At 40.1% G+C, this 26,894-nt stretch overlaps 2 protein-coding genes across 3 annotated transcripts; both read right to left on the bottom strand.

Moving 5' to 3' along the window:
* Positions 1 to 369: 369 nt before the first annotated feature.
* lva (lava lamp) lies at positions 370 to 12,477 on the bottom strand. Of its 2 annotated transcripts, none has more exons than XM_017626468.1 (10): positions 12,403 to 12,477; positions 11,805 to 12,067; positions 10,456 to 11,739; positions 8,198 to 10,400; positions 5,711 to 8,133; positions 3,545 to 5,585; positions 1,469 to 3,481; positions 1,279 to 1,405; positions 1,053 to 1,201; positions 370 to 983 (listed from the first exon to the last, which is right to left on the bottom strand). In XM_017626468.1, exons 2-10 carry the CDS (start codon positions 11,874 to 11,876, stop codon positions 898 to 900), a joined length of 10,398 nt encoding a protein of 3,465 aa, XP_017481957.1. In that variant the 5' UTR covers positions 11,877 to 12,067; positions 12,403 to 12,477; the 3' UTR covers positions 370 to 897. The 2 variants fall into 2 exon arrangements, with proteins under 2 accessions (XP_017481957.1, XP_017481958.1); XM_017626469.1 differs by lacking the exon at positions 12,403 to 12,477 and adding an exon at positions 12,310 to 12,391.
* Positions 12,478 to 13,397: 920 nt separating this feature from the next.
* Positions 13,398 to 22,278, bottom strand: LOC108371000 (L-asparaginase). Its single transcript, XM_017626470.1, has 6 exons — positions 22,164 to 22,278; positions 15,936 to 16,284; positions 15,634 to 15,869; positions 14,818 to 15,567; positions 14,560 to 14,745; positions 13,398 to 14,462 (listed from the first exon to the last, which is right to left on the bottom strand). Exons 2-6 carry the CDS (start codon positions 16,264 to 16,266, stop codon positions 13,911 to 13,913), a joined length of 2,055 nt encoding a protein of 684 aa, XP_017481959.1. The 5' UTR covers positions 16,267 to 16,284; positions 22,164 to 22,278; the 3' UTR covers positions 13,398 to 13,910.
* Positions 22,279 to 26,894: the final 4,616 nt, after the last annotated feature.

Below are 26,894 nucleotides of genomic sequence, written 5' to 3' on the forward strand. Positions count from 1 at the left end.
TCGTAGGAATAGCCGACTGGTAGCCTAACCTACTGTCGTAGCTTTACGACTCCACATGGGTTGGGTTACCGCATATCGCGCATGGGTTGTTCACATTGCCCAGAGTGCAGGAACATTTCACACCCTCCGGTTTCCGGCTACCCGGCCAGTCGGACTGTTACATGTCGGCTCAAAATGTACGTCGCCCGGTGTCTCATACAGTGTGAAAAAGAGTCTTGACTGTGTACCCAGAAGAACGACTATCACGTTCAATAAATTCAAAATTAGCTTCAGCTAATAAGAAAAAATTTAAACCTTAGCACCGCCTTAATGTTGCAGGCCACTAGTTAGTCAATAAAAAAAAAAGACACTTGAATAAACGAAAGCAAGTAGTTACTAACAATTTCTGTATATTTCTTCATTATCATTCAATATAGTTCCAATAACTTTCTAAATACAGCTTAAATTTCTTTGTCTTTACTACTACATACGCATAAGTTTTAGGCTAAAGAATGAATGTTTCGTATAGATACTCGTTTTTCGAATTAAGCAATTGCATACATACATACATACATACATAAAAAAAATTAAAAAAAGATAACTGCATTACATCTGTTTATCTGTGTTATTTACAATCGCTTATAACAGTTTGGTAAATAAGTTTTTAGTATTTAGAACAAAGTAAGGTACATTAATTAAATTTCAATTCATCAACGTATTGTTGTTGCAAAAATATTGGGGGTACATAAATATTGATGCACATATGTACGTATGTGTGTAGGTGCATAAGGGTAGACACCTGAATATCGCATTGGCATTTTGAACCAAATCAGCTTAAAATGAATAAAACGAATTCATAGCAGTGTTGGTTCGCTTAGGTTCGTATATTGTCGATATTGTTGTTGTAGATTTATTGCTTTAATTTGGCGCTGAATTGCCAGCATCTGGCTTATTACCCCACAGCCAGTTTAGTAGCACAGATGATGGTGATTGGCCAGTTTGAGCTGAAAAAATAAAAATAAATAACAAATAAAAATTAACAACAAATGTGATTAAAATAAAATTTCAACTACCTGCGTCCGTGCCAACTAATTCAGAGACTGCAGCAGGCGGCATTTTCGCTACATCCTGTTGTATCTTTTCCATTTGTCGTATGCGTTGATCGCGTTCCTCTTTAATCACCTTGTCCTTGGAATGATTGACAGTTTGCAGCTGAGACAATCTAAATGAGATAATAATGTTAGAATTAATTATTATTTAAGTTAGCTAGCTCATAGCGCCTCATGATAATCCGCTTACTTTTGGCTCAATTCATCGGCTGAGTCACAACCAGCAGCAGTTGGGCTAACCACTGTACGCTGCGTCTGGCTGGCAGGCGCCGTCGTTGGTGACGCAAGCGCAGCGCTGTCTGTTGACATATTAGAGGCTATTAAATTTAATAAGATTATTAGATATCTACATGACTGCGCCCAACATTTGTGTAACTTACGCTCTACGTAATTTGTAGCCGTTTTGTGGGCTTCCACCTGCCGCAGCGTATTCGACAGTTTCAGCTGCAAGGTGTCGCGCTCCTCCAGCAACGATACCAATTCCAGCGTCATTTCCTCGCAACGCATGTCACGTTGATGCAGCATATATAGCGCGAAATCTAGTTCCGATTTCGGCACGAGCGAAGCATCATTACTACTTACCGCCGCGCCTCTGCGCTGCTCAACTGTGGCGCCACCGCTAATGCCGCTGTGTGAGGAAGTGTTCTGTAATTTGAATGGATCGTATTGCGCCGCCAAGCGCGCATATTCTGCTGAGCGTATTGCCAACTGTTCCTTCAGCGTGACAATCTCCATTTCCTGGCTTTCCAGCGCCGCTTGCATCTTCTCAATGATGGCATCAGCATCTGCTTCGTGCTCCTCGTTGATGATGCGGTGACGCAATGGTGTACCATCCTTGGAGGCGGTGCCCGACGAGGTGCCCGACTGCGTGGTTGATACCGAGCCGGGGGTTGATGTGGCCGTAGTTTCAGCGGAAACGACATGTTGCGTACCTTGGTCGTGCGACTGCGCTTGACGCTGGGCGGCCAACTCCTCGCGCAAGCGCGACTCGGCCAATTTGAATTCGGCCTCGCGTTGCTCTAAATGATCACGCCACATCTTAGCGATTTCACCACATTTCTGGTCGACAATCGCCTCCCACTGGGCATTCAAAGCGGCGTAGTCCACTGGCTGTGTGCCATCTTCAGCCACCGGAGGGCTGCCGTTAGCCCTGAGTGCTTCGATTGTGCGTCGCAGTTCGGCAATTTCAATGTTTTGCGTATCCAGTTGCAATGCCGCCGCTTTAAGCTTGTCCTCGTTCTCCAGACTGCTCAGCACGTGGTTGTTCAGCACCTTTAGTTCCTCCTCCATGTCGCGCTTTTCGCTCTGCAGTGCTTCCAGCTGCAGTTCCAGTTGCTGTATTTGCTGGCGCAACTTCGTGTTCTCGCTATCGACGTCACCTTTGCTAGCTTGCATCTCGCTTGTGATCTGCACGGAAAGGTTGTGCGCCAGCTCTTGCTTGTCATCCTCCAGATTTTTCACTTGCATCTTCAGCATGTGTATCTCCTGGTTCTTTGTTAATATCTCCAGCACAAGCTTCTCGGTTTGGTCTTCGCGCATCAAGTCTTCGATGCGCTGCTTTAAATGCATTATTTCGGATTCCTTCTCTTGTAATTGCGCATTGAGTTCATCAACGTTGACGCTGCTGGCTGGCGCTGTGTTGAAGCTAGTTGTTGGGGCTGAGTTCAACGCTTGGTGCGCAGCAACTTCCTCGAGCTGTTTAACGCGCTGCTCTAAGGCTTCGTTTTGTGCATGCAGTTGAGCATTCTCATTGCTGAGGAGTTCTGCATTTACTGTGACAGCCGTCGCTGCGTTAGCATTTTGCAGCTCTTCGTTTGCTTGCAATAGCTCGGCGTTTCTCGTTTGTAATTCCAGCAGCTGCGTCTGAACTGCATCGAGATCGGCTTCAAGCCGTGTCAGTGCAGCATTTGCCTGTGATAAATTGCTTTCGGTCTTAGACAGCTCTGCTTTCAGTTGTTCCTCTCGTGCACTCGACGCTTGGCTCAATGCCAAGTTGCGCTCTGCCTCCTGTAAGGCAGCACTGAGTTGCTCTTCGCGCACCTTCAAGCGATTCAACTCCCCAGTTTGCTCTTCGTAGGCTGCATGCAAAGTGTTATACTTTTCTTGCAACTGCTGATGCTCCGCCTTAAGGTCGGTGTATTTCGTCTTCTCGGCGCTTGCATTTGCCACTGATTCGCTATCGCGAGCGGATAACTGCTGCTGTAGTACCTTCTGAGCTTCCTCTGCGCGCAGTGCATTTGCTTTTTCATCTTCCAGTAGCGCTTGCAGTTCTTGACGGTCCACATTGATGTCTTGTATTTCTGCAGTAAGTTCAGCGATAGTTTGGCTGAGCTGTTGCCTCTCTGTTTCCCAGCTGGGTGAAAGCGCCGAGAGCTGGACCTGAATGTTGTTGGCTATATGATAGGAAAAAAGATTTAGGAAAACACAAGATACAAATTCTGTCTTAAATGACTCACCAACACGTGCAGTCGACAGTGCTTCTGCCTGTTGCTGCGACGTTGCTTCTTCTGCTGCTCCTGCACTTGGCTCCGCATCTGGTCCCCAATCTTCCAACTTATTCACCTTCGCCTGCAGTTCCTGTATTCTCGCCTGATACATTTGCACTTCCATATCTTGGCGCTCCTTCATTTCGGCCATGCGTTCGCTGCCAGCCGTCAGTACATCGATGCGCTTTAGCAATTTCTCTTTCTCAACCCCATGCAATTCATGCTGTTTGCGCTCTTCCTCCAAGCGCTCCTCTAATTGCTTAATTTGCGCCTTGAGTTCATCCTGTATGGCAGCGTCCAAGTCGAAGAATGAAGCTGACGCATTTGTCGCGCTGCTCTGCAACTCATCGATCTTTGTCTTATACTCCTTGAGTTTCTTCATTAGCTTGCCGGATTTCACCTGCAACTCTTGCTTTTGTTGCTCGCAACGCTCGACCGATAGCTGCAGTTCAGCAATGCGCTCCGCCTGCTCGGCCAATTGTAGTTCCAGTTGTTGTTCGCGCGGCACTAAAGACACAGCTGTGCCTAAACTGGCAGCCGTTGTCTTGGAGAAGTGTTCCGCTTCAGCAGCAGCTTCTTGCGCACCCCACGCGTCACCCCAATCAGCATCCAGATCAAATGCAGGCGTTTTTGCTTCCCGGTGCACAGTCTGCTCGCCATGTGGTTGACAAATATACGCTTTTTCGGGCACAATTGGCGCTTCTACTACAGGCTCGTTAGATACGGGTGGTACGATTAGAGTCTCGAAATCAGTTCCAGCGCCGCCAACACCACCGAAGAACATATCCAGTGTGGGCACTGGATTCGGCACGCCATCCAACTGTAAGTTCGCTAATGAGTCTGGTATAATTTGGCTCTCAAGCGCTGAGGTGCGCTCCTTCAGCGTCTTTTCGTCATCCAGTGCGCGCCGCAGCTGCTCCAACTCGTCGTCCCGTTGCTGCAGCACTGTTTGCAACTGTTCCAAGTTGCCTTGCAATTGTCCTAGGCCCATCAAATCAGATGCCTGGCTGTCGTTGTTGGCCTGCCTCTGTTGTAAACTCTTTTCCAGCGCTCTCAGTTGTTCATCACGCTCACAAAGTGTGCGCTCTGCCGCTGAACTGCTGCTCGTCAACTGTTCGACTTGCTGTAGCGCAATCGCGTTCGCCTGCTTAAGCGCCACGTTTTCATCCAGCACCTGCTGCAATTCAGTGCGCACAGCATGGAGCTCTTCGGTGCGCTCCCGCAGTTGTCGTTCTAATTCACCGAATGCCCGCTGATTCTCCCGCAATCGTTCTTCAATTTCCAACTCGCGCTGATTGCGGGTGGCCAACTTATTCTCCAGATCCTGCGCATGTTTCTCCAAATCGGACACGTTGCGCTGCAGATCTTCGATTGTGGGTTGCTCGAGTGTGCTGTTTATATCGTCACCGCCTCGTACGCGTCTGTTACTCTCGAGATTTTCAACTGTACGCACTTGCACGATCTCATCGAAGGCTGATGGCACCGCTTGTTCGGTGGAGAAGAAGAGCGGAGGCGCTGGTATAACGTCCTGTTGCGTCGGCTGCCCAAAAAGCGCAGCGGCTGTGGGGGTGCTGTAGTTGGAGCTTCGCAGATTTTCGATTTCTTGGTTCTTCGCCAATAGCTGTCGCTGCAATTCATGATTGCCTTCGAGCACATTGTGGAATTCGGATTGCGCTGTAGTCAATTCACGTTGGAGTCGCGCAATCTGATCATTCTTTTCTAGCAGTTCGCGCTGTAGCCGAGCGCTTTCCTCGTCTGACGAAGCTGATTGACTTGTTGATGGCGTGGCGGCGCTTGAAGGTGGTGTCAAGCCGAACGCCAAGGCAAGTGGATCATGCTGTGTTGCGGATGCAACCGCTTGTGACTGTGCTGCGGCGGCGGCTGACATCTGTAGCTGCAAGTTTTGGCGCTGATAATTTTCGATAATCGCTTCCTTCTCCGCAAGTAAGTCTGTCAAGCGCTTGTTCTCCGTTTCGATGAATACTTGATCGTCTGTCTGGTTTTGGCCAACCTGCAAGAAATCAAGTGAAAAGTGAAGTTTATTTATTTTAATTTTGGTATTAACTGATCGAGAATTATAATTAAAGGAAATATAAATGCATAGCACTCTTTCCATATTGACCTTCCCAAACTCACCTGCATGCGCAAGGTATCCAATTCGGAGATCTGTGTGCGCAGCGCCTGCAGCTCCACTTCATGATTGGCCGCCAGCGTTTCGATTTGATGGCGCAAATTATCGATTTCCGTTTTATCCTGCATTGTTTGCATGCGCAGCTCCTGCAACTCATATTGATCCTGCTGACTTCCTTCATTTTGCATGCGCAGCCAAGTTGCCTCCCGTTCCAGCTCCTGCTTGGCCTGCTCCAAAGCGTTTATCGACTCTTTGAGCCGCACAATCTCATCTTTATGCTCATTGCACTCATCCCGTGCGCGCTCTAGACCTTCTGCCGTGGCGCGCTTCTCAGTATTCATTTTGGATAATTGCTCACTTAATTCACTTTCTAGCTCATCGAGTTCAGTGGTTTTGGCGGCCAGCTTGGCGTCGTAAACGCTACGCTGGTGTTCCGCTTCGGCACGTGCGGCGGAGAGTTGTTCCCGTAGCGTTTGAGTCTCTGTTTCAAGGGTAGACTCACTCTGTTCGCGATATAGCTGATAATCTTTTTCCATTTTGGCATAGCTGCTGCTGAGTTGGTTGAACTCGGATTGTATGCGCTCGATGCGATCCAAAAGTTCATCTTTTTCTTCTTGGGTCTGCAGCAGGCGCTGAGCGATGACATCATCGTGCTCGGAGAGCATATTCAGCCGGTAGATGAGCTCATCCTCTGCTTTCTCGTGCTCGGTTTCACGTGTTTCCATTTGTGCACAAAGTATATTCGTGCGGCGTTCCATTGAGGCACGGCGCTCCTCGAAAGTGGCAATGCCCTCCTCAAGTCTGCAAATTTTCTCGCTGTAAGCATTATTCTCCTGCTCTAGCGTCTCAATATAGGACATATTCTCCTGCAGCTTAGCTTGTATGCCGTCGTGCAAAGTCTCCAGACGGCTAATGGTAGCCTGGAAGGTTCCTTGCTCTGCATTGAAACGTTCATTCAACTTTTCGTAGGCCGCCTGTAGTTCGTCGTAGACCTCCTTGGGCACTTGAAGCTGCGCTGGCGGTGGTGGCGCTACGCTTAGAGCTGCGATGCGCTGAGGCGAGCCAATGTACTCTTCTTCGGGACGCGCGCTCAGCTTGTCTTGAAGGTCCTTCAGTTGCGCTTGCAAACGTTGTATCTGATTGTTTCGCTCCTTAATGACCGCTTTTGATTTTTCGAATTTTAGTGACTTTGCTTTGAGCTCTTCGTTGAGCGTTTGCAGTCGTTCCTCATATGTTTTCACCTTTTCTTCGATCGCTTCCTGTATGTCTCTGATGGCGCAATATTTTTCGCGCTCGCTTTCGCGCACTTGTATCAATTCCTCCTGCATGCTGTAGATTTCTGCTTCGGCCTCCTGCAGTTTGTGTGTCTTTTCCTCCAACTTCTTCTTTAGCTCTTCGTTTTCTTCGTTATTCTCTTTGGGCACCTCCAGCTCAGTGTCACCCCAACCTGAGGCTTGGTCTTGCGCATCGACCAGCGCCACTTGCAAGTGTACTATCTCGCTGTTCTTCTCCGACAAGGAACGCTCCAATTGCTCAAGTTGGCTTTTCAAATTATCACCGATTTCGGTTGCCTCTGCGGCTTCCTTATCTTTCGCTTCGAGTTGGGCCTTTAATCTTTCGACTTGTTCTTCCAGGCTCATTACTGTGTCTGCCAACGATTGCTCATGGCTTGCATTTTGTTGCTTGGTTTGCATTGCTTCCAAGCTACCCTTTTCCAGCTCACTCACTTTGGCTTCCAACTCTTGGCATTGAGTGGCGCGTTTCTTCAAATTAGCTGCATATTTCTTCAGTTTCTCCAGCTGTTCTTTGTTACGTTTCTCAAGCTCCTTATTGCTTTGATCCAATCTTTGGTTTTCTTGCTGCAATCGCTGAACATCGCTTTCTAGCTGCGGTATCTGCTCAACGGTGGTCCGATGGCTATGAAGCTCAATCAATAATTTGTCAACTACCGACTTCTCTTCGTCGTTATCTTTGCGCAAATGCTCCAGCTCTTTAGTATTGCGGTCGATAATGTTTTTCATGTCGTTGATTTCATCCTCTTTCTCAATGATTTTGTTAGCATTCTCCTCCATAGATTTGTACAAGTCAATTATTTGTTGATTTAGCGCTTCGATGGTTTCTTGCTTATTTGAAAGCTCATTGACTTGCTCGGTCACTAAGTTCTTATTTATCTTCAGTGCTTCGCGCAGTTTCTCGCACTCTTTGCGGAGATCTTCGGACAACTGATCGCCTGCGGATTCTAGCGAATGCTTTAGTTCTTTGAGTTCGCCGCGCAGCTGCGTTATTTGCTCGTCGCGCTCCTGCAGCTCTAAGAGCTTCATGTTGTTTTCGTGCTCATGCTCCTTGTAGGCTTCTATTAGTTGTTGCTTCTGTTCAGTGACGAGCGTTTGCAGAATGATCATTTCACCCTCGTAGGTATCGCATTTGCCTGTAAGATAACAAAGATAAGGTTAGTCTAAATTGCAGCTTAAAAACGTTCAACATTCATTTACCTTCCAACTCCTTTCTCAAACGCGTTATCTCCTTAACCTCCATTTCGTGTGATAAATCCTTTTCTTTTAGCAAGTTTTCAAATTCGCTTGCAGTCTTCTTTAACAATTTCAACTCTTCATTTAATTGCGTTATTTCGCCGCTCCGCTCTTCGCCCGCTGTGCGTGCCTCTATTAACTGCAAGCGTAAACTCTCCACGATCGATTGCAATTCCACACACTGCTCTTCATATTTTTTAAGCACCTCCAATTGCTTTTCACGTTCCTCTTTAGCTGTTTGATCCTCGGTCAGCGCTGCTACTGGCGCCACTGCTGGTGTTGGTTCTACCGTGGCAACAGCGCCATCACCCTCATGCGCTTCGCTCAGTTCTCGACGCAACTCTTCGATTGTTTCCTTGAGAAGCCTGTTTTGCGTGGTCAGTTGTTCGTATTCTGCCAACGCCTTGCCGTTGGGCGCAGTCACTGCGACGACTGTTTCCACAACAGTTACTGTTTCCACCGCTGTGCTGGCCTCTTTTACCTTTTGCAGCAATTCGCTGAGTTGTGTGTGTGCGTTCTTGGCTTCTTTGGCTAACTTCTTAGAAGCGAGGATTTTGGAATTTTTATCACTAGCCTTGCGGTAGATCTCCAATTCATGATTCAAATTCGTGAGACATTTCTCACATTTTTCAAAGAGCGCTGCATCTTGCTTGCTGTCGAGTGCACCAACTACTTCCGAGGACTTTTGCAACGATGAGAGTCCTTGTGAGATTTGGTTGCCTTGCACCTTAAATTCAGATACTTGCACGGCAAGCTGATCTTTCTCTTTGCTCAGCTCCTTGACGCGCTCTTCCAGCTTTACTTTGGCGTCATTTGCCAACAGTACGTTCGTCTCCATTTCGTCCTTTTCGCGCGTGAGTTCTTCTACTTTCTGTACGAGTTCGTGATTTTCGGCGGTTAAATGTTCCATGCGTTCCAGCACTTCACGGCGCTCTGTTGTAAACAGTTCAATTTTATTCATCAACTCAGAGCTTTCCTCGCGCAACTTGCAGAGGCTATCGCTAAGCTCAGGTGCCAGCTCAGTTTGGGTGAGTTCATTTACAGAACTGACTACGTTTTCATCAAGTCGCTTATTATATTCGTCGATTTCGGCGCGCTCCTGCTGCGTTAACCGTTCAACAATTTCAATTGATTCGGCTGAGGATGACGATTTACTGAGTTTTTCAAGTTTATCCAACAGTTCCATGTTTTCGACCATATAATTCTGCAATTTCTTGTCAACAGTTTGCTTTTGTTCCTGCAAATCAGCCAATTTCTGCTTCTGTTCTTCCGCGTCGGCGACCGCATTAGACAAACGCTCTTCCAGCTGCTGCAGCTGTTGGGCCTGTTCTTCTACTTTCTCCTCCAAATGTATTTCGGACATTTCAGACTTAACGCGCGCACTTTCTTCACCTTCCTTGCTGATGATTTTTTCTTGCAAATCACACAGCTTTTTCTCTGCTTCTTCAAGGCGCTGTGTCTGCTCGTATTTTTCCTCTTCTAACAGCCTAATTGTTTCCGTTTGCGTTTTGATTTGTTCTTCTAATTCGGCAAGAACCTTTTGCTGCTCATTTATGCGGTCAGTATCTGGCGATTTTACAGCAGCGTCTACTTGAGTTAACTGCCACTGGCCCTTCTCATCTTCTAACTCAATGATTTTTTGCTGTAATTCCTCGTTCAATGCTTCTAAACGCACAATTTCAGCGTTTAAATCGGAGCTCTTCTTCAACTTCTCTACCTGTTTCTCGGTTTGTTTACATTTTAATTTCAATTTTATCATAGCCTTATTAGATTCGTCTAATTTTTGCTTCAGTTGTTGTATTTCTGCTTGTAATTCTGCGTTATCTGCTGCATCACCACCACTTGTAGAGAACAATGACTTGCTTTTGCTACTGGTTTCGAGCTTTTCTTCTAGTACTTTGAAATTTTCGTTGAGCACATTAAGCTCGATGGTTTTTTCCATTACTTCCTCTTCCAAGCGGCTCACCACGGTCTGGCGGTCTTTAAGATCTGCGCGTTGGCTCTCGATTGTTGCTTCTAGTGCGACAATTTTCTCAGCGATGCTGGTGTCAGACACTTCCAGCTTCTCTTGTTCGCTGATTGTTTCTTTCAGCTGACGATTCTCTTCCAACAGCTTATCACGTTCATCACAAAGCTCCTGTATCTGTTTGGCCATTTCCTCGTTAACCTAAAGTCATATTGTATGGAATTAATTTGTAAATATTGAATATTAGAAATTTTACCTGTAGACTGGTTTTACTGTCACTTTTAGATTCTACAATGACTGCTTCAGTGGAATTCTGCAACTTCTCGATTGTCTCCTCCAGGGAAGCAGATTTTCCCTCAGTGCGCTGAAATTCTTCCTGCAGGGATTGTAGCTTTTCATATGCTGTATTTAGTTCGGCTTTCATTTGCTGCAATTGCTCTTCAAATTGATTATTCTTCAATGACAGATCACAGCGTGTCGACTCTAGCATATCGTTGATCTCTTCCAATTCATTAATGCGTGTGTTCTTCTCTGCTAATTCTATGTGAAGTCTGTCGATATCGTTATTCTCCAAATCGGCTAATTCGTATAGTTCATTTGCATTGTCGCGCTGTTTCAATCTCATTAGGCAAAGTTCTTCATCTTTAGCATTTAACTCTGAGCGTGTGCGCTCTAATTCTTCGGCCAAATGCTGAGTCTCGCCCATTTTGCTATCAATTTCGCGCTGATGCTCTTGCAGTGCTTTTTCCAATTCCACCACTTTATTTTCTAATTCCTTTAGTCGCTTTTGATTTGCTGATTCGTTAGCAACTGCTACATCTTGGTGTCCGTGCGCTTGGCGCTCTTTCTCAAGTTGCTTTTCTAGTAGGCGGCAACGATTTTCGAGGAACTTTATGCGCTCTTTTTCCAAAGAGAACGGCTGTGAAGACAAATCTGTGGCCGATTTGTGTCGATCACGAGACGCGGGTGAGCGCACCATCAATGCGCTGAGATCACTCATCGATTTGCCCAGTTCTGTTGTATCTTCCAAGCATTGTTGTGTCGTATCGAATTTCTCTTTCAGCTGTGAAACGAGCTGCTCCAAATGTTGTTTACTTGATGCGCGCTGTGCCATTAACAATTTATTCTGTTCCATTTGCTTACGGAGCAGCAACACTTTTTCGCTACCTGGCGTGGAGCTACTCGAAAGTGATTTGCTGGACTCGCTGCGTTGCTGGGCCTTTAACGGTGTAAAATGCGGAGAACCGCCAACTGTGGACTCCGCATAGGAAAGCGAGTGCGCTAAATGAGGAGCTTGGTGTTGTTGCGGTTGCTCTTGCTCCACCAACGGCCCACTCGCTTCATTTGGCACAATTGTAGGTACATTCTCCTGTACGGTTGTTGGAGTATTAGCCGGCGGGCTTTGACGTGAACGCGCTTTTATTTTAAGGTGTGTTAAACGCTGGGCAATGTTTTTGACTTTTTCTTGCGCAGTTGAAGTAGATTTTCCGTGCGCGACCTCGGATTTACGTACAAGTTCCTTCAACGCCGATATCTTTTTCTGTTGAATAATTTTTTATAGAATCAATAGGCGGAAGTTACAATGAATGATCAAGTGAATATTACCTGTTGCTTGGAAAAGCTCTCCTGTAGATTGCTGATATGTGCGGCCTGCTCATTTGCGTCATTGTTGGACATGTTTTTACCCGTTTCGACCTTATCGATTTTAACTCGTTTTTCGTTACACTAATTACACTGTTCCTGCTAGTGCTATCTACTACTATAGCTATAAACTAATACCTGCAGCACTTTCTTGTTTGAATTCGACATGTACTTTTTATATCTTTTTCGCTGTGTAGTTCACTTTATTCGATTTTCGTGCATTTGCGCTGCAAGAAGAAAGCAAGACATCAAACTTTAAGTGCGACTAAAATCTAAAAACAAATATGAAATCACGCTCTTGAAGCACTGTCACCGCCTTGCTGCTCCCCGCATACATAAATACACAATCCAATTGGAGCACCCGATTTTCGGGGCTACTTCTGCTCGAGCAGAGAAATGTATGACGTGTACGAGATGGAAGACAAAAATAATTAAGCTAAACTTTATACGCTTAAAAATGTCACTACACCTGCAACAAATCACGCAATTTTATGCGCTACTGGTGCATGGACCTTTTGACAATATTTTAAAGTAAATTTAATAACAATTTAAGTACATTTACCAAATTTAATTTACAAAATTCCAGACGATGCACAACAAAAATAATTTCCATGTCAGCAGAAATTTTCACTCTGTCAAAAGTACTGCGTTGCCAACAACGGCGATAAATTTTATTTCAGCGTTGCCATTTGTATAGTATAATTGGGACTGGGTAGTGCGAGAAGAAGCAGCAGATTTATAACGGGCGCGAAAATTTGCAGAATTGTTTCCTGCGGTAAAAGTTTTTCCGGTTTTTGTACAAATTTGGTGTAATAACGCTTCCGGATGTGAATTTTTGTGATGAAAATGGAAACTCAGAGTTAAGCCCGTCTGAAAGCAATATAAATAAACGCGAATGTGCTGTGATATAAAATTTATGGAGCCGCAGTTGGCTGAATGTGGCGCCCAGGTGAAATTCATAGCGTGGTTCGTGTTAAAATATGCTGTAGGCTCCAATTTGTGTGAATGTAGCTATATTTTTTGCAAATTGTGTTTTAAATAAGCTAAAGTGCATTGTGTTTAAGTTAATGGCGTCTGACGCCGTGCAATCCATAATGTGGTCTTCCGGAGGGAGTAGCAAAGGCACGTGTGAAAATATCTGTATAGCGATTAAATTAGAATAAAATTTGTGGTGATATAAAATCGAAATAGGCAGAAGAGGTGCAGCAGTCCACCCAGTGGTCTTTGAAAAAAAGTTAGTGAATGCAAATTGCTGAAATGCAAGTTAAGTGTTATCCAATTTGAAATCCTATGTGTTTGCAATTCTTGTGTGAATGCCGACAGGTGTCTAATGCAAAGTTATAAAAATAAAGCAAAATTAAAAAAGTAAAGCTTCTTAGCGTTGTAATTAGAAATAAATTCAGCTATTTTCTACCGCATATAGAAATTTATAATGCTGAAATAGCCATACTTGGGAACTTCAGATCCAGTTGAAGCCAATGACGCTCATGGTAAGTCAGTTTGTTATTCTATAACCGCCAGTAAGTACATACATATTTTTAATTAAATGATTTTTTACAACAACTAGTAGTTTATTAACAAATACATACATTAAACATATGTATGGACTTAAGTATGTATCCGTAGTAGCTAAAATGATGAATATGCATACATATACATAGGTACATATGTGTTTACAAATTAAGTACAGGTATCCAATTCCTTTTCTCGAAAATGCATGTATGATTAATATTGGTATATTGCGTATTCTGCGGATAATTTATATTTTAAACTAATACAAATCTTGGAAAAAGCTCTGAAAATTACAACCTGCAACTAAATTGGATTAATTTAATTTTAAAAATTTTCTACATTACTTTTTAATTGGTTCGTTTTCTATAAAATTTATTTAAAATTTTCAACGCTCTAACATTTTAGAGCTAATACAAGGCTACGTAAATAAGTGCAAAGCGTTTGTAATGTATTTACATGTTTTTAAGGACATTCGCCTTTCGCGAATATCGTTTAATTTGAATTACAGCCATTTTTCGTAATTAAATACAAATAAGTAAACAATATACAGCTAAATTTTTACTTTCTTCCCCCATTTACTTCTGGCGTTGTTGCTCGACCGCCCAGCATTTGTATAATCTCCTGCTGACCTCCTTTGACAGCATAGTCCAATGGTGTAAGATCTAGCATATCTTTTACCTTTGGGTTATCAAAAATATCCAACAGGAAGCGCACCAATTCCGCATGACCATGTAAAGCGGCCAAATGCAGCGCTGTGCGACCAGAGGGATCAGGTTGCGCCAAATCAGCACCAGCGAGTTGATAAGACTTTAGTCGCAATAGGGCGCCACGTGCAGCAGCAGCACACAACTGCTCACCGATGGCGCGTGATGAACCCGTAAGATGGGCACCACAGTTGATAAGTATCTGTATAATGTCGTGATGATCGCCTGCGATTGCTTCTAAGAGTGGAGTGCGGTCGTAATGATCACGTATGTGCACTGATACGCCATTCATTAGTAAATGATTGACAACAGCAAAATTGCCCTGATTGCAGGCGAGATGGAGCGCTGTGCGATGATCGTGATTCACGCAAGAGAGATCAGCACCGTACGCTTTTAGGTTGATAATCTGAAAAAGACGAGGACGGTGATGAGTTGTAGGTTGCAGAGTGAAGATTAATAAAATTAGAATAGAATGCAGTTCACCGTTACAAAATTTTGTGTACCTTATTGATGTCACCTTCCTGCACGGCTGTGTTCAGCATAGCCGGAAATAGGGTGGCACACATTTGACCCAGTTCCTCGGGGGTAGATAAATGCATAGAGCGTGCAACAGCATCCACCAAATCGAACTCTTCCATTTTGGCACCAACCGATGAGGTGAGTTCACCTCTCAAATTGGTTTGCATTTGCTGGAAGAATGGTAAACGGAAAATTAAATGAGTCTTACAACACATTAATATTTTGATTTTTCTCCTCCTCACCTCCTTCTTTTGCTCCAAAGAGAGTCCCACTTTACCCAACACGTAAGAAAGCTTCGTCAGCGCTGCCTCAGGTGTCATATCATATCCCGGCAGCACGCCAATATCGAACAACACTTTGCCTGTATCATAAAGCGCCACCACACCGCCATTGGTACACTGTGTGCAATTTATAATGATTACACCTCGATCACATGCCACCCGCAGCTCTTCGATAAAATCTTTGCGATTCGATGGCACATTGCCAGAGCCGAACGATTGCAGTACAATGCCCTTCATAGGCGGCGCCAAGAATGCGCGTATTGACGATCTCGAAATACTCGGGAAAATACGCAAGATGCCCACATTTTCATCCAAAGTTGTTTGCACCGCAAAACGCGAGACGCTGCATGGTCGGAAAATGAGTCGATAATCGATTTCTACATTTATGCCTATACGTCCCAATGGCACCACATTTGGCGTATCGAATGCCTCCAAGCTATCCGAGCTAACCTTCACAGTACGGTTGCCACGCATCAATTTATGACCGAAGAAGACACACACTTCCGGTATAACATAGTTGCCGGCGATTATTAGGGCGGAGGTAAAATTGTCTTTGCCGTCGGTGCGCGTTTCGAAAATGGGTATCTGTGAGCCGGTAATAATAACAGTCTTGCCAAGGTTCTCCAACATAAACGATAGCGCGGAAGCGGTGTAGGAGAGTGTATCGGTGCCGTGGAGTATGACGAAACCATCGAAGAACTCATAAGATTGCTGCAGAGTTAAACGATTTGATCAGTCAAGTATGCCCGGAACATTGGAATTTCACTTTTGACTTACATGTATATCCTTGGCAATGCGCGCCCAATCCTGCATGGTCATATTACTAGAATCTAAGAGCTGACTATATTCGGTAACTTGGTAGATGACGCGTCGTTTCTCGCCTTGTACAAATGGCAGTACGAGCGGACCCATTGAAGCTGCCGAGCCGAAGCGTAGCTGCGCATAGTTCTCATCGTGTATGTTGGGATATCTGCGTAGCGTTTTCACCAAAGCATTTGGAATGGGCGCTAGAACTGGAAATGCATATAAAACATTAAAGAAATTGCCTTATATTTTTTTAATTGCAAGTTTTTTGTTACCATTATTCTCATTCCGCACCATGCCGATTGTGCCACCCGTATAGATGACACGCACTCGCGCCTCTTTCACCTCACTTGGTAGCAGATTTCCTTCGCTAATATTGCGTTTAATAGGCGGCACTTCAATAGTGGCTAACGCCTGCACTTGCGGTGCGTCGGGCTTATCGATGGATGTCACAGAATTTTGCCGCATTTTCATGAAGAGTCCATCGCTGCGCTCGGAGCACGTGGACGCGTGTCCATTTGTGTTGGATACTTCAATGGTCGGCGAATTGGAACCACTGCCTTGACAATCTTCAATGACGTTTGCAGTTTTTGGTGGACTGGACATTACTTGTGAACTTTTCAACTGGAAGAAAGAAGGAGAGGATCTTTAGATATTTAATTTAGGGAATTTTAAAAATATTTTGATGTAAACAACTTATTTGAGACTGATAAACAATAATAATTTTGAACAACTTAATATTTGAGTTACTTTTTTGGCACACGTTGTACACACGAGGGGTACTATTTACATAAGGATTGGGCGGAGCCGCATTCTTTTTTGATAGCAAACATTTTATTTTTTGACTAAGTTATGCAGTTATTATTATCTTCTTTAAGATTAGATTGAAGAAAAATACGCTAGAAGGCCACTCTGACTGAAACTCGTATGGTATCAAATAGCTCGGAATGTATGTACTCCCAATTCTGCCGAAGCCGATAGCGTTGCTCAATGCCATTTTACACAGCCGTATAGTTTGAATAACCAGTTCATATATCGCGCCAAAGCGCATCTTCTTTTCGTCATAAAGTAGACAGGTCAATCCTTCTTTTGCTATCAGAGTTCAACCACCATCCATCGCAGACGAAGCGCTTCATTCGATAAACCGTACCTGACTAGAAAACAACGAACATTAGCAGAACTAATCATAAACATTGACAGACAAACATTAACTATTTAGATCACACTGAAGAAGACACAATGCAGAAGCCGGTTTGTCTCCAAACCCAAATTGAGAAGGGATGCCAGAAAGTCGTTCCACAATATGTCATACTCCTACCGTGTCGGAAAAATCAACAACCAAAACTAGCTTCAGCTGCCTCTAGAATCCCGCATAACTCTGGCGCGACTAACGTCTTTATTCTATAACATAGCAGGTTTAATGTCTAAAAAGTTATCCAGATACCATCGCTATACCCAAAACATCAATCATTTATTTAATTTCCCTCTTAAAACCATTCAACCACCAACCCTATCCCTTTGGTCCAACCCCGTCGAACAGCATGTTTCCTATTTCTACGGTTCGTTGAGCTTGACGACAACTATTGATAGACTGGCCGATTTAGAAAAGGTCTAGTAGTGCCACCACAACAACAAAAAGAATGAAAAAATTGTCTGAGTTGCAAAACTGGTAGGGGCCAGCATGATTGAGCATTGATGAGCTTTTAAGCCAAAACCGACTGGAGATTTGGATTTAAAGCGTCAAAATACATCTGTGTGTACCGGTGTTATCTTTAATTCTCTCTTTATCTCAATCTCAAACTTAATATTAGTCTTAATTTTAATCTCCACCTTAATCTTAGTCTTAATATCAATCTTAATCTGAACCTTACTTAAATAAAAATATTAATCCCAATCTCAATTTTAGCCTCAATCTAGACCTCAATCTGAATCTCTATCGAAATCTTAAGTTAATCTTAATTTAAATCTTAGACTTAATCTTAATCATGCTCAATTATTCTCGCCATCCCCTCTTTCTTCGGTGCTTTCATGATGCCGGACGTGACATTCGTACGACTTTAGAGTTACATAAATAAATCATACTAAAACTGAAGTCACTTATAAAAATAAAATTGTAGAAGCTGGGGTCGTTGGATCCAATCGCACTGAAAGAGTCTGATGAGGAATTATGGTGATTTCCGAAATAGCTATCACTTCTACCATTTTTTTTCAAATTATTGTTGCTTTTCCACAATAAGCTTTTCATTAAAAACGGCCTCAAGCTCAATCAAAATTGTTGAATATAATTGTTATAAGGCCATCAATAACAAAAACATACATACATATATACATTAACTAAAAAACTACTGTTGTACCTGTTTTTGTATTAACTGTGTTGAATCTGTATGGTCCCCAAGCGGTTATATTTCCCACTCTGAATTTTGAGATAGCTTACTTTAGATCTAAGTAGGTGTGCGATATGTATGTACATATGTACCCGTATTGTGCAGCCTCTACAAAACAAAAATTCGGCGTATCAAAAGTGTCAATCAATTACAACGTGTCTCAAGAAAGCTTCGTAAAAAAATATTTAAGAATTTTAGCTTGCACATCTCATTTACAATCGCTTGTTAAAACGTAAATATTTATTATTATTTACGTATGTATGTTTGCAATTATTGAACTAACGCTGATAAGTGTAATCTGGTGTATGTACATATGTATGTATGTATGTAGATGCTTTGGCTGGTGTACGAAAGATGCTAATTATCAGCGTCTACTAATTTGTCATTTCAGATTTATGTAAGAAAAAATACTCTGAATAATTATCCATATAATTAAATACATATGCATGTATTTGTTAACGAAAAACACCAAGAACTCAAAGTAATGTTTGAAGGCAGCTAAATTTTTATTTTTATTTTTATGGATATTATTTATTTGTGTCCAATGCGGTAAGCTCAGCTTTAAATTTTAAAGCAAAATAATGAAATTCCTCGGTCGCTGTAGCCGAGTGGTTTGTGGTGCGTACTTCCGCTTGTTCGAACTCTGGTCAAAGAAAAAGGATTTTTCTTAAAAGCGGTCTCCTCTCGGCCGGCAAAAGCAAACCTCCGAGTATATTTCTGCCATGAAAAATAGCTTCTCATAAAATCCATTAGTTGTGCGGAGGCGGCGTAAAACTGTAGGTCCCTCCAATTCGCGTACCGAGTGCATTTCGAGCGCTGGTCTTATTTTTTTTGGTGTCGGAACTAAATACAACAAAGAACACACGTGCACTGCTGATCTTAGAACGACATAAATTCGCTATGAACACATTTTAAGATCAAGTTCAATAAACTCTTATCATTTGTTTGCATTTTGCTAAATTTTATTGTAACAGAAAAATCAAATATGCACTCACTTTCTATCACTAGGCGACTCTTCGGCGATAAATAAAAGTGCGTTCTTACCAGAACAAGGACGTTCATTGTAGATAATTAGTCGCGTGCCTTCGATGCTAAACGGACTAAATAAACTAAACGTTAGGGTGCATCACTCTCCAGATAAACAAAATCGGTGCTATTTTCCATTGGAAATATAAAATTCATAAAAAAATAAAGAAAACTTAAATCGAAAAAGCTATTTAATTTGTTTATGAATGAGGCCATAAGAATTCCGGCAAAATATTTCAGAAAAATTTTAAGATTTACGTAAGCTTGACCGATTTGAAAATACCGCCAAAAATCTAGTTTTTTTTTAGTTTGAAAAAAATATCTTTTTTTCTAAAAAATCACCTCAGATGATAGAAGAGTGTAAACTTAAAAGGTCTGCTTAAAAAGGAAATCTTTAAGTATAATAAATTTTATAATTCCGGTGGACACGAGCAGATGTTTTTCACCAAAAACGGAATTTGTCTTTTCTGCAATTTTGCACTTTTTCACTTTGCTTAGGAAATATTACTAGACTACAGTCACTGTTTAACAAAAGTAAGGAACCAAATTATGGTTCGATGAGAGCTTTATTCTCTGGATTAAATTTTACAAATGTCATAATTTATTTGTTATCCGATGCGAACACTAATACAAAATTGTAAGCCCAGTTTCTTCACATTTTTAATTTTTTTAGTTATGACGTTCTTCCAGCAGCGTAACGATATGTATGTATGTGCATTAGGGTGGTCTAAAAATTCATGCGGGGGATAGGACGGGGGGTGGCAGTTTAAGATGTTAAACTCTCACACCCTATACTTTTTCTAAAGAATATCCCTATTTTTTTGTCTAAAAAAAGAAAATTCTTGGTCATATTTAGAACTGCCTCAAAGCCCTTGAAGTTTTCCATGTATTTATTGTATATGGGGAAAAACACTTTTTCAGGAATAGAATTCTTGAAAATTAATATTTTTCGATCGGAAAACCCTGTTTCTCTTCAGGAGATTTCCAATAACAATACCAAATTGTTTATTTAACAATTTTTCAATATTATCAATTTTTATAGGGCCTCCAAAAACTCCAAAAATACAATTTGGGACCCATAAAAAATCGTTGGTATTAAAGAATGGTAAAATAAAAAATCGGGTGTTATTATTGGAAGTCTCTTGAACAGAGTTACCGATTGAAAAATATTAACTTTCAAGAATTCTAAACCATTTACATGAAAAAGTGCTTTTTCCCCTTGCAAAATACATGGAAAACTGCATGGACTCTGAGGCAGTTCTAAATATTTTGTTTTTTGTTTTTAATACGGGTATTCTTTTTTTTTCATTAAGAAAAATCCTGAGCAGTGAGAGCTTAACATGTTAAACTTTTTCTGGACCACCCTAAAGTGTATTCAGATTCAGATTTCCCATTCACTTTCAAAGCATAACACTAAAAAACTATTTTTGTCGCACATACTTCTCAAGTACATTTTTATTGTTGACACAAAACGCAAATTTAATTTTAGTTGAAATGAATTATCCAAAAACAGCAGCGTAAACATGCTGATAAAACTAGCGAAATGTCACCAAATAGATAGCAATTTTTTTACACTTCCCATTTCAATGCAAAGTGATAACCTGATTAAAGGTCACTTGAACTTGCTTCGCGTTTACGCAAAACAAAATATACGTATGTATATTCTTCTACGCTTCACTTTATCCGTTTATCGCTGAGAATTGGCTTGCATATTGGTTCATTTTACTTTTTGTCTTATTAAAAGTTTCCTTCGAAGATTCGAGGACTCAGACCTTGTCACGTTTTTTTTGTTTACTAGTCACTGTTTTTTTGTTGCACATTAAACGAGCACAAACAAATCTTATAAGTATACACAGAGAATTATTCTCAATATTATACTTGGAAATGATATGCGTGTGGCTGAATTAGGAACGAACAAATATGTGCACTTTTTACTATACAGAATTGATTTGCTTTTTCTTCGCTTAAATATGTATGTATGTATGCACATTAGACTGCATCACCAAAAAAAGATTGGGGTTTTTCTGCCGGGATTACAAAATTTATTATATTTGAAGACGTCCACCAATATATTTCGGAAAAATATTAAGATTTACGTGAGCTGGACCTCCAAAAATTGGGTTTTTTTTTATTAATAAAAATAGTTTCGTAAGGAACTTTTTGAAAAAAAAACCTCCCAGATGACAAAACATATAAAGTTTAAAAAATCTGCATAAAAATATTTTAAAATATTTTCAACATAATCGTAATTATGAGATTTTTGATGAAGTTTTTTTAACCTTTTCCAAAGATTGATTTACGAAAAACTGGAATAACTGTGCCAAAACTATTCTGATTTAGACTTATAGGGTCTCGGTAGAAAGGTATTTTCCCACTATTTTTATTTCTGTACAAAAAAAAACTCATTAACGTCCCAATTTTCTTTTTAAATACCTACACATCTTAATTCAACTGGAAATGACACTCGTTCATCCCGAGTTTATTAGCAAAGAAATAAAAAAGGTGAGAAAATGCCTTTCCAATGACACCCCTTAAGTCTAAATCGGAAGAGCTTAGGTTCTGTTATTCAAGTTTTTCTTATACCAATCTTTGAAAAAAGTTAAAAAACAGCATCAAAAATCACTTAATTAAGATTCCGTTAAATTTTTTTTTTTACATTTTTCAAAAATATTTTTATGCAAATTTTTATAGCTTTTTCTCATTTGAGGGATTTTGTTTTTTCAAAAAGATCTTTAAAAAGATTTTGATTAATAAATAACTCCATTTTTGGAGCTATTTTCAAATCGGTCCAGCTCACGTAAATCTTAATATTTTCCCGAAATATTTTGGCGGAAGTCTTAAAATATAATAGATTTTATAATTCCAATGGAAACACAGTACCGAGTTTTTTTTTTGTATGGGTAGTGATGCACTCTAATGTATGTACATATGTATGTATGTAGTATTTATTTTCCACCAACCAAAAAATTACTGTCGAAAATGGCGAAATAACTTTTGTTAATTTCAATGCGTGATAATCTATTTTATTTATTTATAAATAGACAATTTCTAGTTGATGCGCACGTTATCTCGGCGCCTTACATACAGACGCACCTTTTTTTCTTGTAATAATTTAACGATTTTTCGTCACTTTTACGTATTTCGTTACGTTTTGATAGCGAGCTCACAATACTAAACACCCAACCTGAAGCACTGCGAAAAACCAACTGACTCGCAGAACTCATAGCTATTGACGATGTGCTTTGAGTACTTACTTATCACGTCTCACGTTTATTCTCAACAGCAACGGCGCAGTAGTTGGTGTTCTCTTTTTTTTTAGAGCTCTAGTAATATTTATTTTAGAGATAATTTGTACCGAAATACGGTAAGCTATTTTATATTCGTGAATTTTTTTAGTTTTTATGAAAGTGTAGCGTAGATTTTTTTTAAGTAATACAGTGTTTACATGAGGCGAATTTAGAGGCAACTTTTAGTTGAAAGCAACAACCGCCTGGTGTGAACGGCCTTTCAACTAATCGCTTCCAATGAAGTTGGAGGGGTAGTCAACTTTTGATTCAACTAACCGCCTGTTAAATTTCCTAGAAAATCGTCTCATGTGAACAACGCTTAATATTTACAGCTTTGAAATCAACTAATAAGATGTAGTCTCATGTGAACAACGCTTAATATTAACAGCTTTGAAATCAACTAATAAGATGTAGTAGATGTAGATAAAAAAAAAGTCCTCATCTTTCCAGGCGATTGTCATAATATTAACATATCGCACACCCACTTATGTAGATCTAAAGTGAGCTAACTCGAAATTCAGAGAGGGTAATTTAATTGCTTGTACATAGTACAGATTTAACGCAATTAATACAAAAGCAGGTGTAACAGTAGTTTTTAGTTTATGTATTGATTTATCCAAACAAATCGCCCAAACCTTTTTTTTTGAATTGAGCAAATGAGTAAAAAATAAACAAAAAATAATACTAATTTTTTAATATTTAATTAAAAATATCCTGGCCTGGATTTTTTCGGCCAACCTACTCGCAAAATATTTATTAATACGTTAAGTTTCATAGAAAAAAGATTTCATCCATTAAAGAACATAGAAGAAGAGTTAGCGGTAGTTTCTGCATTCTCAACTTAAGATTCAAATTTTTTTTTTCGTTTATGACAGGGTTGAAGTAAATGAGCGATATGTGCTTTTGCTAAAAGCATGAAAAATATTTTTATAAAAAAATAACAAAAAATGTTATTTTAAAAACATTGTAGATATTTAAAAAATCACAATGAACTCAGTTTTGATCGCCAGTGTATGTACATAAAAAATATACTTCTGTGCACTTGAAAAACTAAAAATTTTTTATAATTTGTAAAATTTTTATTAATTATCAAGAACTGGAATTCTAACACAGAAATCCAAAGCTCTTTTCTTGATAAATTATCAAGATTGGAATTGTTATTGACAAGCGTTTACATATTGAAATTTCTGTCATTTAAATACTTCATGTGCCGGCATTTGAACCGGCGACACACGGAATTCATGATGAAAACATATCATCACGGAACTATAGTCGACATCTCTACCTACTCGGCTACGGCTCAAAAGCTTTTTTTAATATTTTTATATTTTTTTCATATTTTTAATTTGTGACAATAAAATGAGTTCCAGTCAGGTGGAAATCAGTTCCGTTCATGTGGCAATCATAGAGCTTTTTATTTTATAAATATTGACATAGAATGCGATGAGAGCTTTTAGTTGATAAAAATCTTGATATAATTTCTTTACAAATAATTTATCAAGAAAACACAGAATGGGGCGATTAAATATTGCACGAGAATATTTTCAAATAAAAATTGAACTTTTCGTTCAACTGTTGATTCAACTAATCGCCTGTGAATGTTGAACAATGCAAGCGCGCTTTAAGCGAAAAGTGAACGACTTCGGGCGAAAATGGGTTACCTACGCAACCTTCCGTAGCCAGAGGGTATGTCGCCCCCAATTGGGATTTTCTTATTTTTAGAGAAATTAACATTTGATTTGGCAGGTGTCAACTGTCAAAATATAAATTTTATGGCATATTCGGATTTAGCGTTACAATAGTACTACGATCATGCAATTTTATTACAGTCGTAACTTCCCTCGTAATTTTTCGCGTAAAACGTAGCTTCTCCAACCACTGTGCGCCGGCGCCAAATTTTTCAACTTGAAGAAAGAAAAAAATATGTTGCTGAAGCAATGAACAAAATGTGGGGAAAGTAAATAGGCATGTCGTGGCAACACACAGAAAGTTTTTGCGTTTCGGGGCAAAAGTCATTATTGGAAAACATTGAAGGACTTTGTCTACGTAGGATTCAGCATTAATCCAAAAATATTAACAGCCTGGTGATGAAGCAAAGAATAATTTTCAATAAAAAGTGATACTTTAAGCTGGGTAGCTAATTGAAAGGCAGAGTCCCTCGGCGCACAAATCTCTCATCATCTTTGAGGAGCCTCAGGGCTTTTACTATTCGGTTCGGCTGTTTTTGCCCCGAGAAGACAATTGTTTTATTCCTAAACATTAACCACAAGTACCGCGTCTTAATACTTCCCCATCAGATCTCAATTCCTACCACCCTAATGTCAGTAAATTAAAGCTCGCAAAGCATCATTAAACTTTGGCTAAGGAAGTATTTTGATTATTCCAGTAGAACTATATGAAAAAAATTATTTATTGCCGAATGTAGGTGTCACCAAAAAATTTAAAAAGGTGAACCCTAGGTTCGGTAAAAAAAAAACTTTTTCGAAAACGCCTAGCAAAAGTATATTGGGCGCAGAGGTGTGCGACGATTTTTTTTTATTTTCTTCTAAGGGCTAAGATCTTATGTACTTACATTGTGCAAAACTGTATTTTCAATATAATTTTTTATTCATAAATCTATAAAAAATTTTAAACTTTTGTGGACTCGACTTTTATATTAAGTATCAAGTTTTAATATCAAAAATTAGTATCAAACAAAATAAAAGATAAAACGAAAACTATAAATATCTGAGAATAGCCTCAGTAGTGGAAAACGTAAAAACGTAAATAATCAACCATTTAGGAAATGAGTAGCGCAACGTGCAGTAAAAGTGTTTCAACTGTTAAACTTACATACGTAGTGGTAGGGTGCGCCTTCCATGATTGAAATCAATTTACAAAACTTAACATATGCATGTGTATTGCCAAATATAATAAATGCATTATTAGGTAATGCAAGCAATGCACAAGGAAACTGGAATTTACTAGTTTTAATTTGTTTGTTTGTAATTGTCTATATGACAAATAAACGATACTTATATGTATGCATAATAAAAATGCACTAAATGATGTGAAATATTGAGATCATCAATCAATTTTTTGTGGAGAATTTATGAACAAATTTCCCATGAGCGTGATGTATTCAATTCTTATCTAATTTAAATAAAAAGTAATGGATGTGGAATCCAGTGATGGAGAGCGCACACAGTTGGGCTATTTTCCGCCATTCTAATGACACTAGGCCCAATATGCCCAATCGGAAGATTTTTGGCAGTATTTGATTGGGAAAATACGAAAAATTACACAACGCCGAAATCGAGGACTTCTTCACAGTTGAGAAAACAGATAAGTTCTTGAGATTTTTTGTCTAAATTAGCTAAAGTGTCTCGCCATCTGTTTTCATGGTGGAAATGTATGATTACACTGATGTTGTAGACGAGCCGGGAGTCGTATCGGGCCCTATCATGATTCAATAATACAAGGTTCGATATACTGACAGTTGTCTCTCTCGCACCGCTCCCTTAGTAGTGGCACCGTGTTGCTTCTTTGCAAATTTACATGGAAACAGTGTAGCTTTGGTGTGAAATAGAAGTATAAGCTTTTGTGCAATATGTTTATTTGTATATGCATACGAAGCATATTTAACTCATGAAAACATAAACTGTTTTTAAATTGGATGTTTACATCAATCTCATAGTACATTATTTTAATTTTGAGTCATTTTGCATTTTTATACAGCTAAATAGCACATAAATTACGTAATTCACGTAGATATATCAGTATTACGTTCAACATTTCATTTAAAATGCCAGATTTCCTGCAAATACATTAGAATTTACAAAAAGAATTTCACTACTAATTGCCTACTTTTCTGCTACCATTTTCCCACAAAGATATTTCATTCTTTCCCTTTCTCCGTCCTTCGTAAATGCAACCTTTTGTAAGGGAGTGTCAAACCGCAGCTGTCAATAATTATCTAACCTTGTATTATTGAATCATGGGGCCCTATTAGCAACGCTTTCGAGCCATACCCTTCGTGTTCGACAGCCAGCTCGTTCCAGGCGTTCTTCAACCAAATTCTGAAGTAAAGCGTTCTTGAGCCTATTTCGTAGATAGGACGTTTTCGAATGGGTTATCGAGTTCGGTCGATCTTCCACTCAACTGTCAGTTCACCCTATAAATATAAAAAAATCACAACTCTAAGATATATTCTTGTTTATGTAACGATTTTGTTATCAGACGTTTGTATTTGGTGGGCGCTTGAATTTGATTGGATTGATTTCGTTTTTTTTTTAAAGATGTCTCAGGATTAAGTGAATTTTCATGATTAAGAGAAGGAAATTCATGTCAATATTTATGTTGTCTCATACCTTAGAATATACATATGTATATGACCAGCGTTGCCGTTTTGGTCCAATTGGACCAAAATTGGTAGGTTCAATTTAAGAAAATAAATTTTGGTAGGTTGGTAGGCAGAAATCGAATTTGGTAGGTTTTGATGTATATTAAATATTTATTGCAGTTTGTCTAGATCGTTGCAAACAAAAAAAAAAAAAAA

This window comes from Rhagoletis zephyria, unplaced genomic scaffold, assembly GCF_001687245.7.
Source record: "Rhagoletis zephyria isolate East Lansing unplaced genomic scaffold, Rhagoletis_zephyria_1.1 Rzeph_scaffold_04636, whole genome shotgun sequence".
NCBI lineage: Eukaryota > Metazoa > Arthropoda > Insecta > Diptera > Tephritidae > Rhagoletis > Rhagoletis zephyria.